Here is a 25,586-nt window from a genome sequence, read left to right as displayed (position 1 = left end):
GACGTACAAAGCCAGCCCGGGAGAGGGCTGGGGCAAGAGATGGGGAGGCACAAAATGCAAATCCCGAGTGGTTTCTCAAGTGGATGACACCCAGTTTCTCCCAGCCCTCATCCTTTGACTTACAAAAACCAGACCAGAACTCACAGCTGCTCCCCGGCCCGCGTTTGGCCTTGGCCTCGGCTGTTGTGACCCTGCCCGGTCCTGGCTCCTGCCTGCGCTACCTCTGCCCTTTCTGTCCCTGCCCAGCACAATGCACCCTGACCCTGCCCTTCAGCTCCTGACCTTGGAGCTTTGACTCCTCGGGCTTTGACTATGGGCCGGCTTAATGGCAAAGCCCTGCCTAGAGGCTGGGATTTTAGGTGGTGGTGGTTTTTGTTTTTGTTTTTTTTTTTTTTTGCAAAACTCCCCAACTTGGCCCCGTGAGGCTTTTTGTTTGCTTGTTTTCAAATTAATTCCTAAATGTTCATGCTCCTGAGGGCTCTCACCTTAAGGAAAAAAAAAATTAATATAAAAAGACTCTCCTGTAGGGCAATTTCAAGGCGAGTTTTGCATCCGAAATCCCAGGGAGCGCCACGCGGGCTGCGCTGAGAAATCTGGAAGTTGAGTGCTGCGAACATCCCCTCCCGCGTGTCGCAACGGCTCCGGCCCCTTCCTTATTCTTAAAATAACGGCAGCTTCTAAGAAGTGGTTCCTCTCTCGGCGCGGCCACACGAATGCCCCGGGTAAAGCTGCACCCGGGGCTCGGCTGCATCGGCGGCTGCAGAGCCTGGAAACGGCAGCGGAGGTTGGGCACGGCCGCGCTCCCGGCTCCGGCGCTGCTCTCCTTGTGCCGGTGCCTTCGCTGGGGACGGGGACGTGGAGCCCCCGGGATTCGCTGGGTGCGGAATGGATCCCATGGGAGTTACATCTGGCTTGGCGTGCACCTCCCCATCCATGCACTGAGATGCTGACCCACCAGCCCCCGCCACCGACGGGGACGTCGCGGGGTGCAGCCCCTCGCTGGCTGGGAGAGGTTTTTCCTCCAGGGAGGGAGGCAAACACCGATCGGACCCCCTCCTCGCCTCCAGAGGCTGTTGCATGGCTTTAAATGCCGCCAAATTCTTGGTTACGGGCTGTTTTAGGGGAAAAAGTGGCACATGAGAGCGGGGTGGGGCAGCCACCTGTGCTGGTGAGGTACAAAAATGTTTGGGGGGGGGGGAACTCACTTTAGATTTGTGCCTAAAACACTTCCATCACCGGGATAAAACACTTCCATCACCGGGATAAAAATGCTTCCGTTACTGGGGTAAAACGCCTCCGTCACTGGGGTAGAACCCCTCCGTCACTGGGGGGAGCTGCTTGCTGTCAGTCTTGGCGTTAGTTCTCTGCTAGTGACATCATTAACGAGGGAGCAGTTAGTGTTCACGTCTTAATTAGCAAGGCTGATGGCGTAGGTTATTTCCCTGGGTGGTGCAGGGAGTGACTGCAGCTGTGCCAGGTTAAAAAAGAGGAGCGAGAAAAGCCAGTTTTTGCCTTATCTAAAAATAAAGCCCAAACTCGGAGCACGCGCGTGGAGTCTTCGCCGGCCGCGGGAGCTCAGCTCCGGCAGGCCGGGCTTTGCCGGAGGGTTTGGCAGCGGCAGCACGTGCTGGGGCGGGAGGACGGGGCTCGGCTTCGCCCGCACGCAGCCCGGAGTAGCAGCTGGTCGATGAATTTAAAATCCACCTTTTTTTTTTTTCCTCTTTTCTTTTTTTTTTTTCCTTTCTCCAATTATACGGGTGTAACGCCAGATCCCGGTTCCTTCGCTGGCCGCTGTCGTGTCACGGACAGGCAGGAGACCGAGCCCAAGGGTGCGATGCTCAGCACGCTGGGACGCAGGCAGGAGCGGTGTGTGTAAACAGTAACGAGAAAGCTTCGATAATAACAACAACAACAACAACAAAAAAAAAAAAATAAAAGGCCCTTTAACAGGCCGAAGAGAGGGAGCACACCCGTACTGGAGTGAAAAATTACCCCCTTCCTTGCAAAAATATAAAAATCATCCCTAACCAGAAGGAAGAAACTAGGTACATTCTTTCTCTCGATGGGACACCTGGAAGGTCTCTAGGATTTCTCCATCTGAAAGTGCATCCCGGTGCCGGCACGGCACCCGTCAGAGCGGGGTGTACTGGTTGTCGATGGCACGGACGTGGCCCCGGCCTGGCGCCTCCACCTCGTAGTCCAAATCGCGGTACCGGCTGCCGGGGGCCACAGCCACCCGGCTCGGGCGCAGGCTCTGCGCCAGCTCGGCCGGCGACGGCACCAGGTGGAAGATCTGCTCCGGTGGGGGACCTGGGGGCGTCTCGTCGGGGCCGTGGGGGCAGGAGGAGCCAGCGGGAGCGAGGCTGAATTCGGGGCTCCAACTGGGAGCGGGCAGGGGGAGCGGGACCGTGCTGCTGGAGCCAGGAGCTGCGGGCAGAGGGGAGAGACGGCCGGTGGGTGGGATGCTCCTGCCCCATCGCCCCCGCTGCGGGTGTTGGGGGGGGTGCAGGGCGCATCCCGCAGCCGTTCTGGCCGCAGCGGGGAGCGGCTGGTGGTTTGGAGCAGCTTCTCCTTTCTTGAAAGAGGAAGCTGGGAGCTTGGGAGTCACCTTTTTGGCCGCTGCCCGGATGCTTCTGCTTCCCCCTCCCGTGTGTGGCCAAAGGGCCCAGCTCAGCCCAGCCCCAGGGCATCCGCATCCATCCCGGGACCCCCCCACCTCGCTGGGACAGGACCACCACCCCTGCACCCCACAGGAACGTCCCCGTCCCTCCGCGCCCGCGTACCTTGCGACTGGGGCAGGACGACAACGTAGCTGGACAGACGGACGTCGCAGGCTGTCCCGCACTCCAGCGGGATGGGGTAGCGATGGAAGTGGTGCAGCATCTCCACGATGGAGGAGAAGTGGAGGTGCTGGACGCGGCACTGGCCCCGCTCTGTCAGCGCCAGCCGCAGGTGCTGCAGGGAGGAGCACGGACCTGTTACCCTTCCCCTGGCTCCCTTGCTGGAGGAGATGATGGGGGGACCCAGGGATATTTGGGGCTGGGGGGGGACAAACGGCCTTAGCACGACGTGCTGCGCCGTCGGCCCGCAGTGTCCTGCTCGTTGCAGGGGGTTTTGCCCCCCAGGAGCAGGGATGGGGCCACCAGCCCACTGCCAGCACCGGGGCAAGGAGAGCATCTCCCTGGGGTGGGGTGGGACAGGGACGCTGCGGCGCGGGGGCTGCCCGAGGGGCTCCTGCGTGATTTTCCCCCCAGCTCCCCAACCCCCTGGCCCCTCTCCCGCCCGTACCTTTGCTCTGCCCTGGAAGTTGAAGGTGAGCACGTACTCGCCGCGGCGCGTCTCGCTCTGCCGCACCAGGAAGACGCCGTGCCCCTCCAGCCCCCGCAGCTGCACCAGCTGAGCCGCCTTCACGCGGGAGATGGGCCCGTGGAACCAGGGGCAGGAGGAGAGGAACTGCTCCATCTTCGGCCCCGCCACCTCCCCCGGGCCCCCCGGCGTTGCCCCTGCCAGGGCACAGGGATGAGCACCCAGGGGAAGCAGGGACCCATCACCCCTGTCCCCCTCCCCTAGGGCTCTGATCCCCTGCCGCGCCGTTTGGGGATGCCCGACCAGCCCGGCTGGCCGCAGCAGGACCCCTCAGCAAGGGATGTCCCATCCCTGGGGTCCCCTGAGCGTCCCCGCTGCTCACCTTGGCCGTCGGTGCTGGTGGTGGGGCTGGCGGCCGCGGGGTCGGGGTGCCGGCACGCTGGGAGCTCGGGGTCAGCCATGTCGGACCTGCCGGGGACGGGAGAAACCAGGCTGAGCGGGGGGCTGGCAGGGTCGGGGTGGGACACGGAGCTGTCAGCGGCCCCAGGCTCAGGGACACCCGGCGGGCGCTTACCCCCTGCGCGCGCACTCCCGGATCTCGGCCGTCCAGGAGCTGAGCTGCTGCTCGTCCCCGGCCTCGAACAGGACGTCGGTGGCATTGGTGACCTGGGAGACATTTGAGGGGGGACAAGGGGGCTTCAGAGAGAGAGAGAGAGCGCGAGCTGTGCATCCCCCCCATCCACTCGCGCTCGGGGAGAGACCCCAACCCTGGCGGGGGCAGAGCACCCCCCACCCCGAACGCCGCATCCCCCTGTGCACCCCCCCTCCCTGGCTGGGAAGAGGAACCGAAATTTGGCACCGGAGCTTTCGGCAGCCGCGTGCATCCCGGAGGGTGGGAAAGGCCTCGGGCCAGCTGCGGACCCCTCCTTGGCCAGGCCCTACCTTGAGGACGAAGGTGTGGGGGTTATCGGGGGTCTCGAGGCGGATGCACCTCCGCACCTCCTGGACGGCGGAGCAGGCGGCGTGCAACTTCGGCTTGGAGCCCTGCGGAGAGGGGAGCGGGGCGGCTGAGCTGAGCCCTGGCACCTCCTGCACCCAAAAACACCCCCCCACCTCCCGCTGCTCTGCCGGGATGGAGCTGAGCCTGCCGGGAGCCACCCAAGGGCAACCGGCAAGGAAATACCCGGCTCTGTAGGGAAACATCCCACTGGGAAGGAAATATCCCATGTGGCAAGGAAATATCCCATGTGGCAAGGAAACACCCCGCACGGCACCGCCCGGCCGCTGTCGGGACACCCCACCCAACATGGGGACCCATCCCAGTGGCCCCCAAGGGCCTGGCACCGGTGGGATGGGTGGGGGACAGGCGAGAGCAGGGGGTTCCCAGCACGGCAGCGTGTGCCAAGGGGAAACTGGGGTGCAGGCATGGAGCACCCCGGTTATAGGTGGGGGGATCGGCGATGGCTCCCCGCAGCCACCTGGCCAGTTCGGCGCTGACGCAGGCACATGAGAAAACGCTGACCCAACACTTCTAGAAAGGCTAATAATACCCCTCCGGCGACTTTCGGTTCCTCTGCCGGCCGGCACGCCCCGCGTGCCGGCAAGCGAGCCGCCGACCGCTGCGAGGCCGCCGCACGTGGCACCCACCCAGCCGCCACCGGCACCTGGCTGCATCCGGAGAGCCGGGGACGCTCCTGGGGGCGAAACACCCTGGGACCCCCCCTGCACCCGTGCTGGGTGCTGAAGTCAACCCCTCCATGCTCATCCCCATGGCTGGAGCCAAGCGTGCAGCTCCGCAAGCGAGCCGCCCCGCGTGACTCGGCAAAGCCCGGGCACGCGCGTCCCCCTGCCCAGGGCTTGCTGCCGGCACGGCACGCCAAAATTTTGGCTGGCTGCGATTCACACCGTGGCTTCAGCATCCCGCGGACTGAGTCACCGCACCTTGCACCGGCTCCTCTCCGCTCCGCGGCCACCGTTCCCGCAAGGATGCCGCGCAACAGCGTGCCAAAGCGTCGGAATTTTGCTTCGAGCACCACGGTAAAGCCACTTCCACCACATACCCCACCACCTGCACGACGCCAAGGTGGTCCCCACCGGGCACATCATGCTCCACAATCACCCAAACAAACCGCGTTCAGTTGCTTTTTTTAAATTTTTTTTTTTTAATTTTGTTCTTCCTTTCCCCTCTCCTTCCTCCCTCCCTCAACGCTCTCGCTCGAGGACTCCGTGTACTTTGGGGCCGGAAACGTAGCGCGGAAAGGATCAGCCCTTATCAGCGCCGAGCTGCGCCAAAAAGAAAGTTCTTAGAAGTCGCTCGCCCAATGGCGTCGTGCAACGGGGTTGGTGCTACTGCGGCGGCTCGCGGCACCCCCCCGGCCCCGCTGGCGACAGTGATTGCAGCGCAGCTGCAATCACTGTCGCCGGCGGGGCCGGGGGTTGCCGCGAGCTGCCGCCAGTGTTTTATCCCAAAAGTTCTAATTTTTTTTGCCGGGGAAAAAGCGAGAGGTTGCCCATCCCGGCTGCTTTCCCACGCAGCGGGTTGCGAGGGCCGGCATGCCGCCGAGCGCACCGGCGCGGCTGGCGTTATCGGTGCGCATCTCGACTGCGGCGTCAGAATCGGCCTCCCCGTTTTCCTAGGAAGCGGGCAAATTCCAGGAAAAGGGAGTTCGGCGAAGCCCCCCCACGTCCCTCCCCGGAGGAGAGCGCAGACGGGGAGGGTGAAGGGAGAAGGAAATGATGCAGCAGAGAGATACGGCGCCAGAAAAACCAGTCTGCCTTCGGAGAAGTGCCTACCGCAGGCACGGTGCCCCTGCCCCCACCCCCAAACCACCGCACCTGACCGCAAGATGCCCTGCTCGATGGCGGCCGGTACCGGGAAAAGGATTTCTCAGTAACCAAGACTGCACACTCAACACGCCGCGTCTTCGCCCGACGCCCACGGGCTCCTTCTCGGCAAGAGAGGTGCCACAGCAGCACCATGGGGCTAGGTTACCCCCCGCTGCCGGCCCGGCTTGGGATGCTTGGGATGGGATGGGACAGGATGCTCAGGATGGGATGGGATGCTCGGGATGGGATGGGATGGGATGCTTGGGATCGGATGGGACAGGATGCTTGGGATGGGATGGGACGGGTCGGGATGCTCAGGATGGGATGGGATGGGATGGGATGGGATGGGATGCTCAGGATCCCATCTGGCTCCCACCCTGCAGACTTCACCCCACCGCTCCCCAGAGGATCCAGTGCACGTGGGGGAAACACCAGCAGAAGGTTTAGTGCCCTGCCCAAAATCACAGTGCCCCGTAAAGCTGCACACCCAAGCCCCCAGAACACAGCAGCCACCATGCCATCGCTGCAGCATCCCCAGTCCCGACACCTGGCATGCCAAACTGGCCGTCCTGCGGTGCGATACGCGTGCTCTCCGGCTCACGGGGCCAACGGCAGCAGCATCCGGCCTGGCTCCCCCAAACCAGTGACTGGGGCACTGCTGGGGACACAGGGCCACCGATGGGGACGACGGGCCTGTGGCTGGGGACGGAGGGTACGTGCCACCTCTCTACTTTACAATTTAGCGCTTGAGTGTGCCTTCCTCCCACCTACAGCCTGCTGACCTCCAGGATTTGTATTTTTGCAGGGAATTTCTCTAGAGCTGAAAAACACAAAGCTTCAGCCAAGCCAGAGCTGTCTCCAGTGTCAGGGCACACTGGGCAAACTGGAAGACGGAGGAAAATGCCCCCAGAGTGAAACCCCCTCCTGCTCCCTGCCCCGAGCATCCCACCAGAGCCCAGGGCTCGACGTGGTGGGGGACATCCCCATCCTCCCGCCCCGTATCCCCGCATCCCATGTGACGGGCGCACCGGCACAGCTCTGGGGGCACCCACGCGGCCACCGCGCACCCGGGGAGGGCAGGGCGGCCGGGAGCGAGTGGGGTTCGCCGGCACCTGCCAAATATAGGAAGGAGAGCGATGCCAGCTCGGTGCTGTGGTCGTGCCGGGAGCGCGAGCTGAAGGTCAAGCCAAGTTCATGGCTGCATGCGGGTATCTCAGGCGTGGAGAGCAGCTGCCACGTTTCCGCCTCGCAAACCCCTGGTTTGCTCTCACCGCAGCTCCTTCGCCCGCCGCTTTCTTTACCACCCGTGTTTACGCCAGGCTGGGACGCGGGCGGCCGCGGGGCCGGTGGGCTGCGACTCTCCCCCCAGCAGCCTTCACAGCACAACCCTTCCACTCCCCCTTCACGTTTTCACGTGCGGGCGGCGGCGGGGAAACCACCAGCTGGGAGGGCTGGCTGGGCACGGCCGGTCCCCCCACACCTCTCCAAGCAGAGTATTTTGGGTTTAGGTAATTTTTTTTTTTTGGAAGAAAAACTCCTCCCAGCCCGCCCACAGGTGCCAGGAAAGCTCTCGCCACGCTGCACCGAGCTGCTGCCATACGGAACGCAACCCGCATGGATGCGCGGGTGACGCCGCAAGTGCTGGCGGAGCTTTTTCAGCTGGGGGGAAGAGGAAGGCGGCCAGCTTTCCAAGAACGAGAGTGAAATCGCACCGCCACGCTGCACCAGCCTGGCAGAGCCGCCCGCGCCTCCAGGTTGGACCGGCACCGGCCGCACACCGGCAGGGTGCTGGCACCCACCACCCACCCAAGCACCCCCGGGCTCAGCCGGTGTCTGCTGGGTCCCCAAAAAGCTGCCACGGGATGGAGACGGAGTCACCCACCCTTCCCAGCGGACTTGGCCAGTGCCCTGCCCGCTGCTGGCAACGGTGGCAGCGGCATGGGGGTGACAGTGATGGCACAGCAATGACAGCGGTGGCACGGCGACGACGACGGTGGCACAGTAACGACGACGGGTCTGGCAGGCAGAGAGCGAATCCTTTGAGAGCGGCGGGCGCTGCCGGCGGCCCCTCCACGCGCCGGGGATTTCCCCGCGCCGGCTCTTTCGCTTCCACTCTGAGTCACGCCGCGGGAGGCGGGGAAGCGCCGCGAGCCCTTCTGCGAGGTCCCTGACAGAAAGGGGCGAGATTTGTCGCTTTTTTTTTGTAAATCACGGAGCCCCACTGCATGCCCTGTAGCCGAGGAATGAACCTCCGCCGGAGCCACGGCGCACGCGGGCACGGCTCAGTCCACGCCGGCGGACGGACAGATGGGCCACGGAGAGCTGCAGCGATGCGAGTGCCAGGTTATGCCGGAATAAAAACCACATCCCGTGCCCACAGCCCCGGGGAGTTTTGTGAAGTTTCCCAGAAGCACACAGTCCCATCCCGGGGGATGCCGGGCAAACCGGAGGGGAAACACGTCCCGTCGTAGGGCAGCGGGGTGGCAACGGGGGTCCCGCAGGGCTGGTGGGGGGCACCGAGGGTTGCGCTGGAGGGTGCAAGGCATCTGCTGCGCCGATGATCATCCTCAGGCGTTTGCACCGTGGGTAATCCCAGCGTTCGGCCGCGGGGACCGTGCACCACAGCTAATCCCAGCGTTCGGCCGCGGGGAGTTTTCACGGCGGTCAAACCCAACGCTCATCCTCGAGGACTTTGCGCCGTAGATAATCCCAGCACGTGCCCTCGGGTGGTTGCACCACAGCTAATCCCAGCATTCATCCTCAGGGATTGGCACCACGGCTAAACCCAGCGCTTGGCCTTGCGGGTTTGCAGCATGGCTAATCCCAGCGTCTGTCCTCTGGCGGCTGATCCCAGCGCTCCGGGGGGTTGGCGGCACAGCTGATCCCAGCGCTCCGGCATTTGCACCACAGTCGATCCCAAGGGGACAGGGCTGCCCTAGGCAGTCCCATGCCAGCGCCGGCGCTGGATGGGGGCTGGGGTCCCACTGATTCGGGCCATTGCCCTGCACACCCCCAGCCTCCCAGGTGCCTCCTACAGCCTGCATCCACCCCAGGCCCCCCCAGCCCAGCTCCCCAAGCTCAAAGCTGGCTGGGGAGGACCCTGGGGTAGCACACTCCAGCCTCCGCCTGCATGCAGAGGCTGTTCACTCTGAAACCTACTGACAGCAGCAGGGAGAGCCGTCATGGGGTTCTCTGCTCTGGTGCTGGGGCACGGGGTGTAGGAGGTTTCCTGCCTCTGTGAAGCAGAGAGACACAAGAGCTGATCCCTGGGGCAGGCTCAAGCCTCCTCAGACCCCGGCCATGACCTCCCCAAAATCCCCTCTCTGCCCACCCCAGGTCCCAGCCAGCATCCTCAGTCCAGCAACACCGGAGGGACAAAAGAGTTTCCAAGAGCACGCATCTCCGAGCATCCCCAAAGCCCGCGGCAGGGGACAGAGCCATCCCCGAAGGGACCAGGCTCTGCGGTGACAAGAGGCACCGTTGTGCTGGCCTGAAGCGCTGGCGCAGGGGCGGCCGGGGCACAAAGCTCCCTCTGTTCCCATCCCGAGTGGCTGCTGAGCGCCGGCAAACGGCAACGCGAGAAACCACAGCCCGGACCACCGCCGACCCGCCGAGCCCCCGTTTCTTCTTAAACTAAACCCGAGGCACCAAAACGCGATGCCAAGAGTCTCCGGGTAAATCCAAACCCCCCCACCCCATCCTGGGGGCCGGCTGCCCCTCTTTGCGCATTGAGAAATCCCAGGGGCCGCCAGATCCGCCCGCACGAGTCAACGCGCCCTTCCCGAAATCCCCAAACCCTGCAAATCCGCCCCAAAAACCAGAGCCCAGCCGCTCGAGTTCACAGCGGGAGGACAGGGGCTATAAACAGGATCTGAAAACTGGCGGTGCTCGCCAGCCCCTTTTTTAAAAAAAAAAATTATTTCATTTTAAGCCAAATTCGCTTCCAGCGTGGGCTGCTTTAATAATTTCCTGGAATAAATAACAAGCTCATAAAGTAAACAAGGTGTCTGCGTGCAAGCGGGAGCCGGCTGCGGCCGGGGACTGAGTCACCCCAAAGCCCGGCCCCAGAGGGCTGGGGGGCACAGAGGGTCCAGCACGGACCCGTAAGGTCCCTGTGGTCCAGATTTGGCATCGCCCCGGGGTTTTCCATCACCCAGGAGGTCACAAGAGCTTCGAGAGCCCAAGCAGGGGCATCCAATCCCCCTGGGCGCCATTTCGGTCCCAAAGCAGGATGGTGCCCAGCGCTGCACCCTGCCTGGCTGACGGAAGCACTTTTTGCCCAGAACGCTCCATCTTTTAATATAATCTCAAGAACAATGCTGAATGTCCCACCACGGGCATCGGTGGGAGCTGGGACTGGCTGCTCTGCGGGGATGCACAGGGTCCACGCCGGCCGCGTCTCCGTCGCCAGGATGAATCCTTCCAGCCCCCGCGCTGCCTGCGCAGGCTCTCATAAATATTTACCTTTGAAAGCAGCAGCACTCAGCCTTGAAACAACCACATCCTGGGCCGAAAAAAAAAAAAAAGAAAGAAAAAGAAAAAGAAACAAAAAAAAAAAAAAAAAAGAAAGAGAGACAGCCACCCTAAAAACAGCACCAGGCACCTCACAGTGGCACCTTACACCCAGCACCCTCCTGCGCCCCCTCGCACCCCCCGCTGCAGGGGCTCAGGGGAAGCAGCACAGACCCTGAGCGCCATCCCAGTCCCTTTTCCCCCAGCTCTCTCGATATCAGCGCTTTTTGCTCGCTTCTGGGCTGGCAGGTGGTGCTTTCCCACCCCAGCAGCTCCGCAGCATCCCTGCAAGGCAGGCGGCCCCAGAATCGCTGTCGTGAGCGTGGGGGGGGGGTCACAGCAGCGGGGCAAACCCCAACCTCAGCAACAGTGGGGGGATTTCAAAGGATGGGTTTAAAAGGAAAGGAAACCCCCTGTGCCCCTCTCCCCCAAACCCCCAGCGCCCTGGGAAGCAGCGGGTGGGGGCTCTGTCCCGCACCCTTCCCCTCGCAACCCACTCGAGCCCCGGCGAGCTCCATCCCAGCAACACAGTTTCCAAAATAAGAAACTCTGCTCTTCAGCAATTAACGCCGGGGCTGTGGTTACTCTGCTAAAAGTGTTTTTTCCGTGCATGACCAAGGATGGAAAAAGTTGTGGTTAATAAATGACAAATAACCTTTTGTCTCATCGCCCTCCCCCCGGGCACCCTCATCCTGTGATACCAAAAAAAAAAAAAAAAAAAAAAAGAGGGGAAAAAATATATATATATATCTAAAAAGCCACCACCAAAATCTCAAAAAGACGAAAGGACGCCCAGCCCCACAGGCCTTCGAAGAACAGCGCGCGGCGCAGTGCTGAAAGCGAAGGGACGAGCCGCCCGCCCTGCTCAGCGGTGAAAGTCTGCGGGCAGTTTCGGTGCGGCTCTGCGCACGGTTTCGCCTCTCCCGAGGGGAATCACAGTGCACCCAAACCCCTCCGGCTCTTACCTCATGGCAGGTTTCCCAGCTCCTGCCCTGGGGATGCCAGGAGAAGGATGAAATCCCTGGAGATGCTGGGAGAGGGATGCAGGGAGAGGGATGCGGCACCCAGGGATGCAGGGAGAGGGATGCCAGGAGGTGGTACCCAGGGATGCAGGGAGAGGGATGCGGTACCCAGGGATGCAGGGAGAGGGATGCAGCTCTGGCTACGAGCTGTCCAGTGGCCAAGGGATGATGCTACCAGGTCCCTGTTGGCTGCAGGATCAAGGCAGCAACCCTCACCAGCCTGGGATTATGCAACATTTTCTTATTGCCACAAGGGGGGGAGGGGGTGGGAAGTGGTGCGAGCCGGCTCGCCCCTGGGACGAGGGCAGGAGCATCACGGTCCAGCCCGCTCCGGCTCACAGGATGGAGACACCAAAGGGGATCCAGATTGACATAAACGTGCCTTTCCCCTGATGAGGGCGATGACGGGATGCTGAGATGCTTCCCATCACCAGCAAATCCCTTCTTGTGGGGCAAGACAAGACCCCGAGGTTCGCCGGACTCCGCGGCCAGCGAGTGCCCCGCTCGTGGTGGCCCAATAGCTCCTGGAGGAGCTCGGATGGATGCAGGGACCAACAACGCTGGGCTGTCCCCCTGAGGCCTTGCTGACTGCCACACAGAGCCCCAGGCGCCGAAAACCGGAGCTCAGCGGCGCAGGACCTGCTTGCTCAGGAGGTGGCAGTTCTCAGAAACCAGCTTCAGGTGAAAGGAAGGGGAAAAAGAGAGAAAAAAAAAAAAAAGAAAAAGAAAAAAAAGAGAAGAAAAAAAAAAAAAAAAGGAAGTCAAAGCAGTCTCACGCTGAGCAGAGATAAAAATACTGCTCCTCCTGCGGCCACAGCTGAAGACGTACGAGCTGTGACACAGGCACCACGGGTTTTCAGCGGAAGGAGTCTTCCCAGCTTGTCTCGGCATGCCATCGATTTACGGGATGCGCTGGATTTCATTAAAACGCTATAAAGAAACCAGCACAAATGCAAATCCCATTTCCCTTCCCCTTCCTGTAAAAACATCTGGTGAACAGAAACGGCCTGGGACATTTCCGTTGCAAATCACGGTTTTCAAGGAGTTCAGGACTCGGCCGTACCAGAGGAACGCGGGGCTGGGGCTCAGCTGCTGAGCAGGGCTGCCCTAAAGCACGCAAACCTGTTTGGCCAGCTTGGAATAAGTGTATGAAGCTGGACAACCCTCAGAGCTGCCTGATCCTACAAGCAATATGAGAACACATGGCATGGCGGAGGAGAAAGCCCTCAGTGCCCCCACAGAAAGCAGGGAGGACTGGCAAGCATCACCCTCGTACTAGACATCAGAGAATCCACCAGGGCCGTACGTCTAGGAGCATTCCCAAGGTTTCCCTGGTTCTCCTGTGCAGATGTATACACCCATCCGTACGTACAAGCCTTACAGATACCGTGATGTCCCCCCGTCCCAGGCGCTCTGCACGTCAAGGCGGCCGCGCTGCTGCTGGGTCCGGCCCCAGCAGCCTGGTGCCACAGAGCATCATCATCACCTCAGCCTGGCACCGGTCGGCGGCACGGCATCCTCGCTCCCCTCCTCTCCCCCATACGCTGGCACCCACCAGGGTGGGGGTCCGGGTGCCCCGAGCCCACCGGTGCCCTGCGGCCAGGCTGCGACCCCGCTCCTGGGAAAGCTCCGGATCCCGTCGCCTCCAACCCCCCTCCTTCACAACATCGTTTTTCCAGCGCTTGAGGGAGGACGGAGCGATGCCAAAACCATCCCAGCAGCAGCTGCGAGCATGGGAAGCCCCATCTCGTCCAGCCGGAGCTCCCGCAAGACGCGCGCGCGGCCCCGGCACGGCTTGCCTCGGCATCCCTTCGCCCAGCGCGGCGACATTTATATGGTTTTCACGGTTTTATAGTCGCTTATTTAAAACCATTCAACCTTTCACGATGAGCAACAGCATCTTCAAACCAGGGGCAGACCCACGGCACCGGGAAAAGGCAGCGGCAAAGCCCTGCGAGCATCCTGGGGCCAGGGGATGGAGGGGAGGGGGCTCCCTGCAGCCTTCCCTGGACGAGTTATTGGTTATTATTCACTTATTTTAAAGGAAAAAGGAAAAAAACCAAAAAAAACAAAAAAACACCACCACACCACCAAGCTATTCTGTTCCCACCGCTCTGGGGGTTTGGGACCCACGAGGGGCTTTCCACCATCCCCAGGATTCAGCAGCGGTTACTGGGAAAGGGGCTGCACAGCAGACAGGATCTGGCCCCGGCCCAGTTAACGAGAAAGGAAGGACCCGCCCTGTGTGTATTTCCACAGGAAGCAATTAATTCCGGAGCCTCTCAAAAAATCCAGCGAGGAACATCCCAGACCTGGCTGCGAAACCCCCCCTGCTCAGGGTCCTGGGGGAGCGCAGGGTCCCCGGCCTCTCGCGGTGATGGGGATGCAGCGGGAAATCTCTGTGGGATGGAGATTTGCTGCAGAATGCTGGGAATCGCTGGGATGGCTTCCCAAGGGGAAGGAGGGGGGAAAAAAAATAAGGAGACAAAAAAAAAAAAAAAAAGAAAAGATGAAAAGCAGTGTTTGCAGCGGGGGCCCGACCAGGCGCTCGTCCTGCCAGACAAGGGTGCTGCTCCGTGCGCGAGCGCCGGTGGCGCAAGGGCTTTGCTCCCCGCACCCCCCGAAGCCCTTGGGGGAAAAGGCTTCACAGAAAGGACGGCTCGGCTTCCCCGGGTCACTAGGTTTGGCACAGAAGCAGCCGAATCCATTGGGGTCATAACGTGCACGGGGAAGGAAGGGAAAGAAGAAGAAGAAAAAAAAAATCACCCAAAAAAACCAAAACAAAAACCAAAAAACACCACCAAAATTATAAAATCTGAAAGTAAAAGCGTTTTGCTCCATTGGGTCAGGAGTTGCGGTTGTTTGCCCCTTGGGAGCGCGTCCCCAACCCGGGTGTAGAGAGGTCTGGCTCCAAACAGCATTGTTTAGGGACCTGGGTTTTTTTTTTTGTTTTTTTTTGTTTTTTTTTTTAATATGTAATATTTTAAAAAATATTTCTGAATAAATATTAGCAGAAATAGCAGGAACTTAGCCAGCTGCTCCCTGGCCCCGCCGTCCCGGTGAGCAGCAGACACAGCCTGAAGGCAGGGAGCAGGCACTGGCTCTGCCCGAGGCTTCCTCTTTCCAAAGCACAAGCTAGCCAAAAAAAAAAAAAAAAAAAAAAAAAAGAAAAAAAAAAGAGAAAACCCAGCCCATCAGGCCTGCGTAAGACCTGCCATGTGGAGGAACTGTCTTTTTAAAGATTAAACACCCCGGCTCCCCCCGCACCGCTCCCCGTTCGCTCACATCCTGCATCATCTCCGCTCCAGCCGGCATCTGAGTGCCGCGGGAGCTCCCCGGGGTAGTCAGCATCCAAACTTCTAGCCACAAAAGTACTTAGAGCAAAATCAAATTAAACTCCCTTACAGGTCCCATGGGGAGCAGAGGACGGCACAGAGCCTAATTCCTATTTTCCCTTTCCTTTCCCAACCAGCCCAGGCAAGCAGACGCCCCAGCCGCTGAAGCTATGGGGACAGGGCGAATTTGGGGTTCGCCAGAGCTGGCGGTGCCCCGTCTCGCTGGGATGAGTCCGTGGGGCTGGCGATGAGTGGGACGGAGGCCGCCAGCCTCCATCCTCAGCTCATGAGGTGGGCACTTGGCTTCCAGCTGGAAAACCCAGGTGAGAAACGCTCAGAGTGAGAAAAACCCTTGCAACCCAACGGGGGATGCACCGTGGCCCTGCTCCTCCCCACGGCACGTGCTGGCGCCCTGGCATCGTCTCCAACCCCGCTACCGAGGGACCGGGGCATCGTCCAGCCGAACCAGCCGAGAGCCGGCAGGTCCTTACCTTGGGCGGGTCGAAGAGCTCCAGCACGTACTCCTCGCCATCCGACGGCCCCGCTCGCCGCAGCACCAGGCGACAGCGCTGCCAGCGCGTCCCGCTGTCCAGGGAGGTCTCGTCCAACAGCCCATACCTGAGGAGCCCCTCTTTGCGCACCTCGGGGGGCTGCTCCCGCGACAGCCCCCACGGCAAGATGCGCTTGCCCAGTCCCGGCTTGAGAGCCGACTCCGCCATCGCCTCCGTGTCCCCATCGCCGGTCAGGGCGTCCGAGGAGCGGCGTCGGAAGAGGCTGCGCCAGCTCCTGCGCAGCTGGCTGAGGGAGAAGGGCCGGTGCGCCGGCGTCGCCAGCTCCTCCGAGCTCCAGGACTTGCGCAGCCCCATCGGGGTGACCTCGGGGGCTCGGCCAGGCTGCTCGGGGCGAGCGACCGGCTCCGACTCTGTTTTGGTGGCCACCGTGCCCAGGGAGGCGTCCGTGTGCCACCGGTGAGTCTCCCGGTAATCCTGCGCCGGGCCGGCGGGCAGGATGCGGAGCTGGCTCATGGCGAAGCCCTCCTTCACCTCGTGGCAGAAGTACTGCTGGAAGAGGTCGGTGAACCGCACCGAGAAGTTCTCTGCGGCCAGGAGGTCATGGTGCGGGTGCTCGGTGGCGAAGCGCAGGTAGTGCCGCGCCAGCTCCTTGGCGGTGCTGATGGCATGCAGCTCGCAGAACTCATGCCAGCCCCGGGGATGCGCTGGCGTGCCGGCTGGCAGAGCGTGCCCATTCATTGCCGTGGCTCCAGCGAGGCGGCCGCACTGCGAAAGACAGAGCACACCGGCGGCGTCAGGCAACGGCCGGGCAAGGCAACCGGCACCCAGCCCCGCCGCCGCGGCACCTCGAGCCCCCCCCATCCCCTCCTCACAGGGCCGTGCCTCAGTTTCCCCACCCGCAGGCTGGGGTGCGGGCATGTCCCGGCGCGGGGGCGTCTGCGGGGCTTCCCACCGGCACAGCTGCCTGCAGCTGCCCGCCGCCCCGCGGGGAGGACCGGCCGGGCCACATCCGCTCTCCTCCTGCCAAGGCTTCGCAGCACCGATGGGATTCCCTCCAGGGACCCATTTCAACGGAGCTGATAAAGCTGGAGCGGGGGCGGGAAGAGGAGGAAACGACACAAAAAAGCTGCAGAAATCCAGAGACGGGGAGCTGCCTCGCCTGCCGGATCCGCCTGGCCGCGGCGGCCTGGGAAGACGCAGCCGCGCGGCCGGCATGGCCGCGGATGCACACGTGTCCCCGAGGGGATGCTGAGCTGCCCGTGGGACCGAGATGCCGTCAGGATCCGGCGAACCACGCCATATCTCTGCCCCGAGCAGATTTTGCTGCCAGGCCAATCTCACGGCGCCCACAGCCGGCGCGCGGCAGCCCCGGCGTGCCTGGCCGAGCCCGGCAGCGGCGTTCCCGACAGCCGGCCCGGCCGCAGGGCGCTGCTTACCGCCGAACCTCGTGCTCGCCCACGGCACTTATTGCGGCCACGCACTCCGCTCAGGCAGGAAACAACCCACCCGGATCCTGCCGCGCCGCCGCGAGCGTCCACGCCTCCCCAAAACTCCGGTCACCCAGCAGCAGCACCCCAGCTGCTGGGAGGGGAGGAAAAGTGATTGCATTTGTCAAGGGGAGGAAAAGTTTAAAAAGAAATATAAACAATAAATACAAGGGGCCAGGAGGAAGCGAGCGGGGCGGCGCGGAGCGCGCCGGCGTGGCGGATCTTGTGCGCGGCCGGGGAGGCGATAACGCTGGGAAGCGAAGCTCTATCTCTGCCCACCCGCCGCCCTTCCTAGTACGTCCTGTGAAGTTTCTGGGCGAGGGGAGATGTTATCTGTCCCCCGCCAGCCTCGCTGGGGCCCGGCTTCTCAGAAGAGCCGCTCGAGGCTCGGGGCCGGCCGGCGTCACGGCGGGGCCGGGTGTGCGCCTGCCCGCAGCCCGGCCGAATCCCCTGGCGAGGGCCCCGCACGCGGGCGTCTATCAGGGCAGCCAGCCCGCCCGTGACTCAGCATCCTCCGGCTGCGCTCCCGCTTCCTCTCGGCACCCGGGAATCGCCGCCGCCGGCGCCACCACCGTTGCCGGCACGCTCTGCCCAAAAAAATGCAGAAGGAAGCGAGACGCCCACACGGACGGCTCCTCAAGAAGGTGGGAGATTCCCAGGATGGGGAACTTGCCTTCCAAGTTTTCGGGCTCACTCCGCGCTGGCTTTGGGAGAGGTTTGTGGTGCGGGAAAAGCTGGGCTTCGCCTGCACCACGCGGCGGGAAGCAGCCAAAGGCCGTCTCCGGCAGCACTCTTTCCAACCGGCACAATGATGGGAAATACGCCCCCGGCGCTTCCTCCTGCCCAGCACCGTCAGGAACCGCAGCACCATCCTCCCTGCTCCTGCCCGGCGCGCTTCCCGGATCACCCGGATGAACCCACGGCTTGAGCTACCACCGCAGCACCCCGCTCCTCTGCCTGGCTCTGGGTTTCGGCAGGGACGTGCCGTGGGGATGCAAGCGCCCGCTGCCAGGTAGGCTTCTCCCTGCTCCAGCCCGTCGCGCTCCACGATGCCGGAATTCAGCAGCCGGTGGCATTACGGTAGAATTTGCCTTGGCATCCCTTACACTCCTGGCCGTCTTGCAGGGTCACGGCCGAGCTGAAGGACTCGGTGCAACAGCTCATCACTTTGATTTGCACGGAACGGCGAATCCAGCCCACCCCGGGGGGCTGGCTGGGATGGGGGGCTAACGTCCCCCTACCCCAGCTGCTGGAAGAGCTGCACGTCACCCAGTCTGCGCCCGTTTTCAGGTGCTGAGGTTGTTTTTGGGTTGCTGGGCCAGGAGCTTGAGGAAGAGTGGGACGGGACGGATGCGGGACAGGGAGGCAAGCCCCGGCTTGTGCAGGATCCGGCCCTGCAGCTGAGCCGCCTCCGGGAGATTTCATTAAACTCTTGCCCAACCTGGCGAGCGTCGCTGCGGCACGGTAACCCGCCTCTTGGACCCGGCATCGGGTTATTTGTTCCTTTGCAGTAGCAAAAAAATCCCAGCAAATGCGTTTGGTGTTGAATTGCGCCTGAGGAGCCGGCGGCACGGAGCCGCGCTGGGGCAACGCCGGACAAGGGGTTCGGAGACAGCTGGCCATGGAGGGGCCACGGGATCCAGCCCGTTGCCTTCCCACCACGGGATAGCCACGCAGGGGGCCACGGCTGGGCAGCACGGGCACCCTCCAGCACCCACTGCCACAAATCCGGCCTGGAAGGGAAACGTTACGGAGCGGAGACCGTGCGGCCATGCCCAACCAGCCGTGCCCGCGCACCCGCACGTGCACAGGCAGTCCCGGAGCATGTGCAGTGCGGCCAGCGTGCTGCGATCCGAAAATGAAACCGGCCCCAACTCCTCGCCGCCACTCTCCACGCCAGGAAAATGCAACACCAACGACGTAAATAGGAAATTTGATTTATGCGCTGGCTCTCTCAGCAACAATTCTTCCCCAGCTGGGGGAAGAGCGGCCGGCAGCATTTTCAGCTCCCTTGCCCCAGCACAAGGCTATTCAAACTTCACCCCGAGGATTATTTTCAGGAGGGAGCGAAGCGAGGGGCTGGGAGACACCCTCGTCGGCCCCGCAGCTCCCGGCTCCCCGAGTGGCAGAAACACAAAGTTCCCACAATCCCAAGAGCGGGAACATTGTTCCTTCCCAGGATATCCTCCATGAAAAGAGCTATTCTGAGCCGGCAGCAGCCTTTCTTGGCACAGCCCCGCAGCCCGCTCGCGAGGCGGCTATAAAAAGCCGGGTTACAATGAACGGCGCTTTTCAACGGGAGAGCATCCGGCGCAGGGGGTTCGGGGGGATGCGGGTCCCCGGGGTTGGGAGGGGGTGGGCAGCCCACCGGGAGTGGGCTCGCAAGGGCTGGGTGATGTGGAGCATCCCCCCGGCACGGTGCTGAGCGTCCTCCTGGGATGGTGCTGGCGCAGACCCTGCAGCCGCTCTCCACATCCTGATCCCCTGGGAGCTGGGGTGACGGATTCTGGATGTGACCCTGGGTTGAGGGCACGGGGCGGTGCGGCCGTTTGGGGACAGACACGGTGACGCAGCCACTCAGCGAGGCGGGGGGGGCTTGTGCAGGGGGAGAGGTGGGAAAGGGTCCGGCTGCAGCCTCCTGATGTGGGATGAAGGAGGGGTGACGGAGGCAGCACCCCGATTTCGGCCTCCCCGGAGCTGGGTCACAACACAATGTGTTCACGGCACGTTCTCTGCCCCGGACGGGCTCGCTGCTGAGCGAGCGGAGCCAGAGAAAGCAGCCCTGACCCCGCGCTCGCCGAAAGCCCCACAAAGTTTTATTGCTGCCTCTGCTCCCTTCCAGCAGTGGGGTAATTATTGCTGATTTACCCCCCAGCAGAACAGAAAGCCCCAGCCCACGCACCCCGGGCTGCGCAGACTCCACGGGAGGCAAGGAGGACGACAGGGCCCCTGGCACCCCTCCCAAAACCAGCACCCACATCTTTACCGCATCGCTACAGCAGAGCTGAGGCCGTTTGCGCGTCAGGCCAGCACAACCCACCCTGTCCCATCCTGCTCTTCCCTCCGGGAGCAGCTCCCCACTGCCGTGTGTGTGGATTCTCTGGGGTCTCATAGAAGGCGATGGCACAACACAATCGCTCCCTGCGTCCTGCCGGCTGTTTCCACACAAGCTGGAGGAGTCCCGGGACCTTCCCTCCCTCTCCTCCAGCGGAACTGAACTGACAAACTCAAAAGCAACAGCGGAGCAGGTCAGAGAGACCCCGCCGCGCGCTGACGTAGGCTGTTCTCTTAGGAAACAGAGTTAAAAGCTGGGAGGTTGGGGGGGGGCTGATTTTGCTCTCCTACCCCCCCCCCTTTCTCACAGGACACACACCCCTTGTTTGACCCCCTGGCACTACACCACTGGCTGTGTTAAAGGCCAGAGTTGGCCTTAACCACCAGCTCCGCACAGGGCCCAGCAGTGCTGCGGACCTCCGGGGACGCGGCCGATGTCACAGCACCTTAAACCCATGGGAAATCCCCCTTTTCGGCTTCCCCGGATCGATGGAGACAGCCCATCCCAAACCCATCTCATGCCAAACGCAACCCCACAGGGACAAGTGGCTACAGCCAGCTCGGTTCCCCAAAGACCCTCTGCCTGCTCCCGTTCACCCCAGCGCCCATCACTGTGGCGTCTGGCACCCCACAGCCCGGTTGACATTATTGCGCTCTCCTACACCCACCGCCTGCGGGGAAAAGCCCAGCAGCAGGGTGGCCTCTTTCGCCAGGGTTTGTTTTGCTGCGCGAAATGAATCGCTGCGGCGTAGGCGTGGGAGAAGGCGGGGGCTGGGAGCGCTCCTGGGGAAGCAGCCAGCTGGGGGTCCCCGACTTCACCCATGGGGACAGCGGCGAGCAGCCAGCAGCCCAGCCCCCCCCCCCCCCCCCCACCACAGCGGTACCCCCAGGGCCGGATTTGGCCCTTCCTCCTCGCCGCACCTCGGCAGCGCTGCCAGTGCCACAAACCCCGCCGGCGCTGAGCTCTCGCACTTTTACTTCGTCTCACACGCCGGGATTTGGCCCGACGTCTTCACAGCGCCACAGCCAGTCCCCGGCGGCCCCACGGGTGCACAGGCGGGGAGGGCGTAGGACCCCTCGAAAGCCACCAGCACCCACGTCTCTCCAGCGTGATACGCGGCACCGGCAGAGCCGCTGCCCCGCGGGCGCCGGTGAAACCAAAGCGGATCTTTTCGGAGGCGATAAATAACTAAAGGCGAAGGAGAAAATAAAAGCATCGTTGGGGGCGGGGGGAATGCACGGGGACAAGGTTCTCCTGCACCAAAAGCAAGTTTGAAAGAAACCCGAGGCGCCGATCTAGTCCCCAACAAGTCAAAGCGAAACCTGCCGGTAATTTCACGGGCCTTTCAACTCCAATCTCATAACCCACCAGGAAAGCGTGTCGGCAGACGGGGACGCGGCGAGAGCAGGCAGCGCCAGGTCCCCGCACCGGCCACCTCTTCCTCCGCTTTCGCTACCCAAGCGCTTCAACCCGAAAAAGTCCCCGGGGCCGCCAGCCCACAGCTCAGGCGCAACTCGAATCAATTTGCGACAACAATATCGAAATCGCAGCTTGACAACTCATCCCGGTTCTCCTTGACAGTAAATCCCAGCCTGGGCGGCAACGACTGCCGGAGTCAGCGGGTCCAGGTTCTCCGTGGGTGACCCCGCCGCGGCTTGGTGCGGGAGGGACTAGGTGCAGGGGGGGCCGCCAGGACGCTGCCCGCCATCGCAGCATCGTCGGCCTTGCACTCCGAGCCCCCCGCGCCTGCCAAGGTGGGCAGCGCCCACAGCCAACCAAGTCCGCAGGGAGCGGAAAGCCAGAGGAGCAGCTTGGGGTGCTCCGGCCGGCACCTCCGCTTGGCACCCGCAGCGGGGGCACGACCCCCACGCGGGGGCACGACCCCCCACGGGGGATGCTGCACCCTCCAAGGGGATGTATCCCCACGGTGGGGGCTGCAGCGGTCTGGGAGCAGGTGGAAGAGGGTGGCAGGGCTGGGTCCGTGCCTGCTGCACCCCTGGATCAGGGATACTGGGAAACGGGGGACACCGAGGGGGACAGGGACCCTGGGAGAGGGGGTGCTGTGGGGTAAAGGGAGGCTGGAAATATGGGAGTCCTCAGGATTGGGGGACACCCACGGGGGAACAAGGGCCCTGGGACAGGGAGTGCCCATGGGGGAAGTCACCCCGAGGGTGACGGTGACCCCCGGACAGAGGGAGTCAGAGGAAGGAGCGCGGGATAAGCGCGACCCACCCCACCCCCCCCGAAAAAGGGCGCAGGGGAGAGCCCTGGGGCTGGCAGCGGAGTGGGACAGTGCTCCCGGAGCGGAACGGGACGGGGCAGGGAGGGAGGGAGGGGGTCCGCGCCCGGGGCTCCCGGCTGCTGCGGCACCGCCCGACCGGACCCCGCAGCCACTTTCGCTTTGTAGCGATCGCTTCCCGGGGACGCCCGGCCCGGCAGAGCCCACCCCGGCCCGGCAGAGCCCACCCGGCCCGGCAGAGCCCACCGTTACCTGCAGGAGAAGGCGTCCGGTTGCAGCTCGCCCATGTTGGAGCGGGACGGGGCTGGGGGGGGGAGGTTGGACGGCACGGCACGGCACGGCACGGCACGGCACGGCACGGCACGGCACGGCACGGCACGGCACGGGCTCAGGCAGGAAACCGGAGCGGGAGGCTCCGCATTTCCGCGGGGCGGCGCGGGGCGCGGACCCCGGCCCCCGGCCCCCGGGCGCGTTATGTAAAGCGGAGCGGCGCAGGCGGGGGCGGAGGCTGCGCGGGGGCGGGGCGGGGCGGGGCGGGGTGGGGGGGCCGCGCCGTCTGTCCGCCTGCCCGTCCGGCCGTCGGCAGCTCCGCGGGTGCGCAGCGCTCCGCGCCGCCCCTCCCCGTCGGTGCCTTTATCTTATCGCGTCCGCGCCCGCGGAGGCAGCGGCATAAACAGCCCGGCTGCGCTGCCGAGGGCTGGTTTTGTGCTTTATTTATTTATTTCTTCGGTTTGGGTGACTTTTGTAATTTTTTTTCCCTCTGGGGATTTGGGGGTGTCCTTCCCCCCGACTCTGGTCCCCCGTGGGGCTGGAGGGAACCCGGGCACGGGGTCGCTCGGGGGTTCGGGAGGGGTTTCCCCACTTTCCTGCTCCCACTCGACCGCGTCCTCCCACGGCTCCGCAGGCTGGCACCCACGGGAGCTCTGCGGCCGCCGCAGTGGGCGAGACGCCATCTCAAACCCCATTTCTCATCGTTTTCCCTCTGCCTCTCGGTCGAGGAAACTCTCTCAATATGAAAGGCGCTGCCCACGCCCGGCGGAGGGGAGCAGGCTGTGGGGCCCACGTTTGGCCCATGCCACGAGCGAGGGCTTCAGTGGTGACAAACGGAGCCATCGCGGTGTCCCTCCCGTCCCAAGCAGGGCTGGGGGCTGGGATGGGTGCACGCAGACCAGGCTTGGCCATCCCAGTGCTGTCCCAGTGTCGCCCCGGGAGAACAGGGGCGTCATGGCAGAGCTGCAGCTGCCCACGCTGCGAGCCATGGGAAATGGGAGGACAATAAACTTTCACTGCACCTTTTTTTTCCAGGAAAGGGCTGGTCTGTGGTCTGTACAGTCACATCTGGCCCATGCACATCTGCCACCCACGTCACCGCTTGTCCCAAGAGCTCCTCTGGGGCCTCGAACTTCCCAAGCGGCAGCAGTGCCGCGGCAGAGGGGCTCTGCTCGCCCCACAGACCCCTCGCGCTGCGCTTTCAAGAGCTGCAGCAGAGCAGCCCTGCCCGGGGACTGGCATCACCCAGCACACCGAGCTGGGGAAACCCGGGGAAGTGGCAGCTGGGATTTTACAGACACCACGCGATGCATTTGTGGGTGTTGGGAAGGCGGAAGCGGCGGGATTTTGCCCTTGGAGAACGGGCTGAGGCACACTGAGCTGTTTGGGAACGGGCATCCGTGTGCCACCGCCAGCGGGCTCCATCCTCAGTCGCTCACCCCATCCATTCCCCATCCATCTCCTTCCAGCAGCAAAAATCTGAAATGGGGCCCCGCTCTGGTGCCGTTCCCGGGGCTGCCTTTCCCCAGACCACGGCCCCGGGCTGCTGCCAGTGTGGCCCCAGCCCCACTGCCCCCCCTCCAGCCCCACCGACGCCCAAAGCAGAGCAGAGCTTTCCTGCAGGGCCACAACCCCACGCTCCCCTTGGGCATCGCCTGCTCCAGGGGACCCTGCAGCCACCCACCCCTCCCCAAACCCCACAGGGAAGTGGCTAGGAGCAGCTGATGATAAAAATCTTACCTTAAAAGCTGCTTTTTAATTCCTCCCGCCGTTGCTTCATGCATAATTGCACCTTCTGGCTTTTTTTTTGTTTTAATTTTCCGAGCGCTGACAGCGCGCCTGCCCTCCTTCCCACGGCCGGCCGGCCCAGCCCACAGCTGTTGCGCGCTTTTCTTCGTGAGCTTTGTCTCTTTCCAAAGCGCCTTCTCAGCGCCCTCAGCCCCCGTGGCCTGAGATTTCTCTTTTGTTTTGCTTCCCGTACGGATTTTCTCCAGCCCCTAACTGCTAATTCACCACCACCGACTTCTGCTTTTTCTGTTTGTTTGTGCGGAGCTGAGCAGATGCCCCTGTACGCGTGCACACACGCACATGTCGCCGCTTCCCTTCCGCTCTGCACCGGGCTCAGCTTTTAACTATTGCCGCTTTCTCCTCCTGCAAAAGGCTTTGACCAGCTCCCGGCCATCCTTCCCCGCTTCTCTCTTGAACTCCCGCGCTCCGGCCCGCTCCGTTTCTCAGGACGCGTGGGATGGTTTGGAAGCAGCATGTTGGCATTTCCCGGCGTGGGACGCAATCGGTTGTGGGTGACCTCTGCCATCCCGCAGCGGGATGAGGGTCCCCCCTTTTCTGCCTGGAGGGAGTCTGGGGGTGACCTCTGGAAATGTTTGGCCGTTGGGGGTTTGGGGGGGGGGGGGTTTGCACTGAGCTGGCAATGCCTCCCAAAATCTCAGCCTGGCTTTCATGCGCCGCTTCGGAGGGCAGGGTGGGCGATGGGCTGGGTGGGCGATGCTCAGGATGCAGCGGGGCTGGGTGGTGATGGGCAAGGTGGTGATCGGTGGGATGATGATGGGACGGGTAGCGATGGAGCGGCTGCCCCCCGCCCGCCTCCCCCGCCCGCCCCGCAGCTCCCCGCCGCGCTGCCCGCAGCCGTGGCCGGGCTCCAGCCGCCCCCTCCCGGGCCCCCGCCGCGCTGCACCCGCCCGCACCGCTCCGCCCCGCCCCGCTGCCGGAGCCTTGCGGGGGACGCGGAATCCCGCGTGGGCCCGGGTGCCCGCCAAAATACCCCGTGGAGGATCGCGCCAGCCCCGCGCTGGGGATCCTGCGGCGGCCGCAACTTGTTCGCCTCGACGCCCAGGGCGCAGCTTTTGGGTGCGTTTGGGGTGTCTGACAGAGACCCGCACCCCGTCTCCTCCACGCTGGGGACACACACAGCTCTGGGTACCCCCCCCCAGCACCCCTAGGTTCCCTGGCCCCCCCGAGCCGGCACTGGCGGTGACTCAGAGACCCCAGCTCCCCTCGCTGAGCC

The 25,586-nt window shown here is 63.2% G+C and overlaps 2 protein-coding genes across 4 annotated transcripts; one reads left to right on the top strand and one right to left on the bottom strand.

Annotated features, from left to right (window-relative positions):
* Positions 1 to 951: 951 nt before the first annotated feature.
* Positions 952 to 24,887, bottom strand: SH2B3 (SH2B adaptor protein 3). Of its 3 annotated transcripts, none has more exons than XM_086761278.1 (8): positions 24,305 to 24,887; positions 15,493 to 16,278; positions 4,249 to 4,350; positions 3,881 to 3,972; positions 3,689 to 3,798; positions 3,289 to 3,503; positions 2,784 to 2,955; positions 952 to 2,427 (listed from the first exon to the last, which is right to left on the bottom strand). In XM_086761278.1, exons 2-8 carry the CDS (start codon positions 16,249 to 16,251, stop codon positions 2,132 to 2,134), a joined length of 1,746 nt encoding a protein of 581 aa, XP_086617404.1. In that variant the 5' UTR covers positions 16,252 to 16,278; positions 24,305 to 24,887; the 3' UTR covers positions 952 to 2,131. The 3 variants fall into 3 exon arrangements, with proteins under 3 accessions (XP_086617404.1, XP_086617405.1, XP_086617406.1); XM_086761279.1 differs by lacking the exon at positions 24,305 to 24,887 and adding an exon at positions 22,547 to 22,802; XM_086761280.1 differs by lacking the exon at positions 24,305 to 24,887 and adding an exon at positions 22,547 to 22,802 and having other exon boundaries at positions 3,689 to 3,774.
* LOC147598541 (uncharacterized) lies at positions 5,781 to 7,985 on the top strand. The gene is made up of 3 exons (XM_086761281.1): positions 5,781 to 6,267; positions 6,516 to 6,844; positions 6,938 to 7,985. The coding sequence occupies exons 2-3, from the start codon at positions 6,647 to 6,649 to the stop codon at positions 7,760 to 7,762; spliced, it is 1,023 nt and encodes a 340-aa protein (XP_086617407.1). The 5' UTR covers positions 5,781 to 6,267; positions 6,516 to 6,646; the 3' UTR covers positions 7,763 to 7,985.
* Positions 24,888 to 25,586: the final 699 nt, after the last annotated feature.

Source organism: Chlamydotis macqueenii, chromosome 17 (genome assembly GCF_036417535.1).
Source record: "Chlamydotis macqueenii isolate bChlMac1 chromosome 17, bChlMac1.mat, whole genome shotgun sequence".
Lineage (NCBI taxonomy): Eukaryota > Metazoa > Chordata > Aves > Otidiformes > Otididae > Chlamydotis > Chlamydotis macqueenii.
The sequence above is the reverse complement of the archived record's forward strand: the minus strand, read 5'-3'. Positions and strand labels throughout refer to the sequence as shown.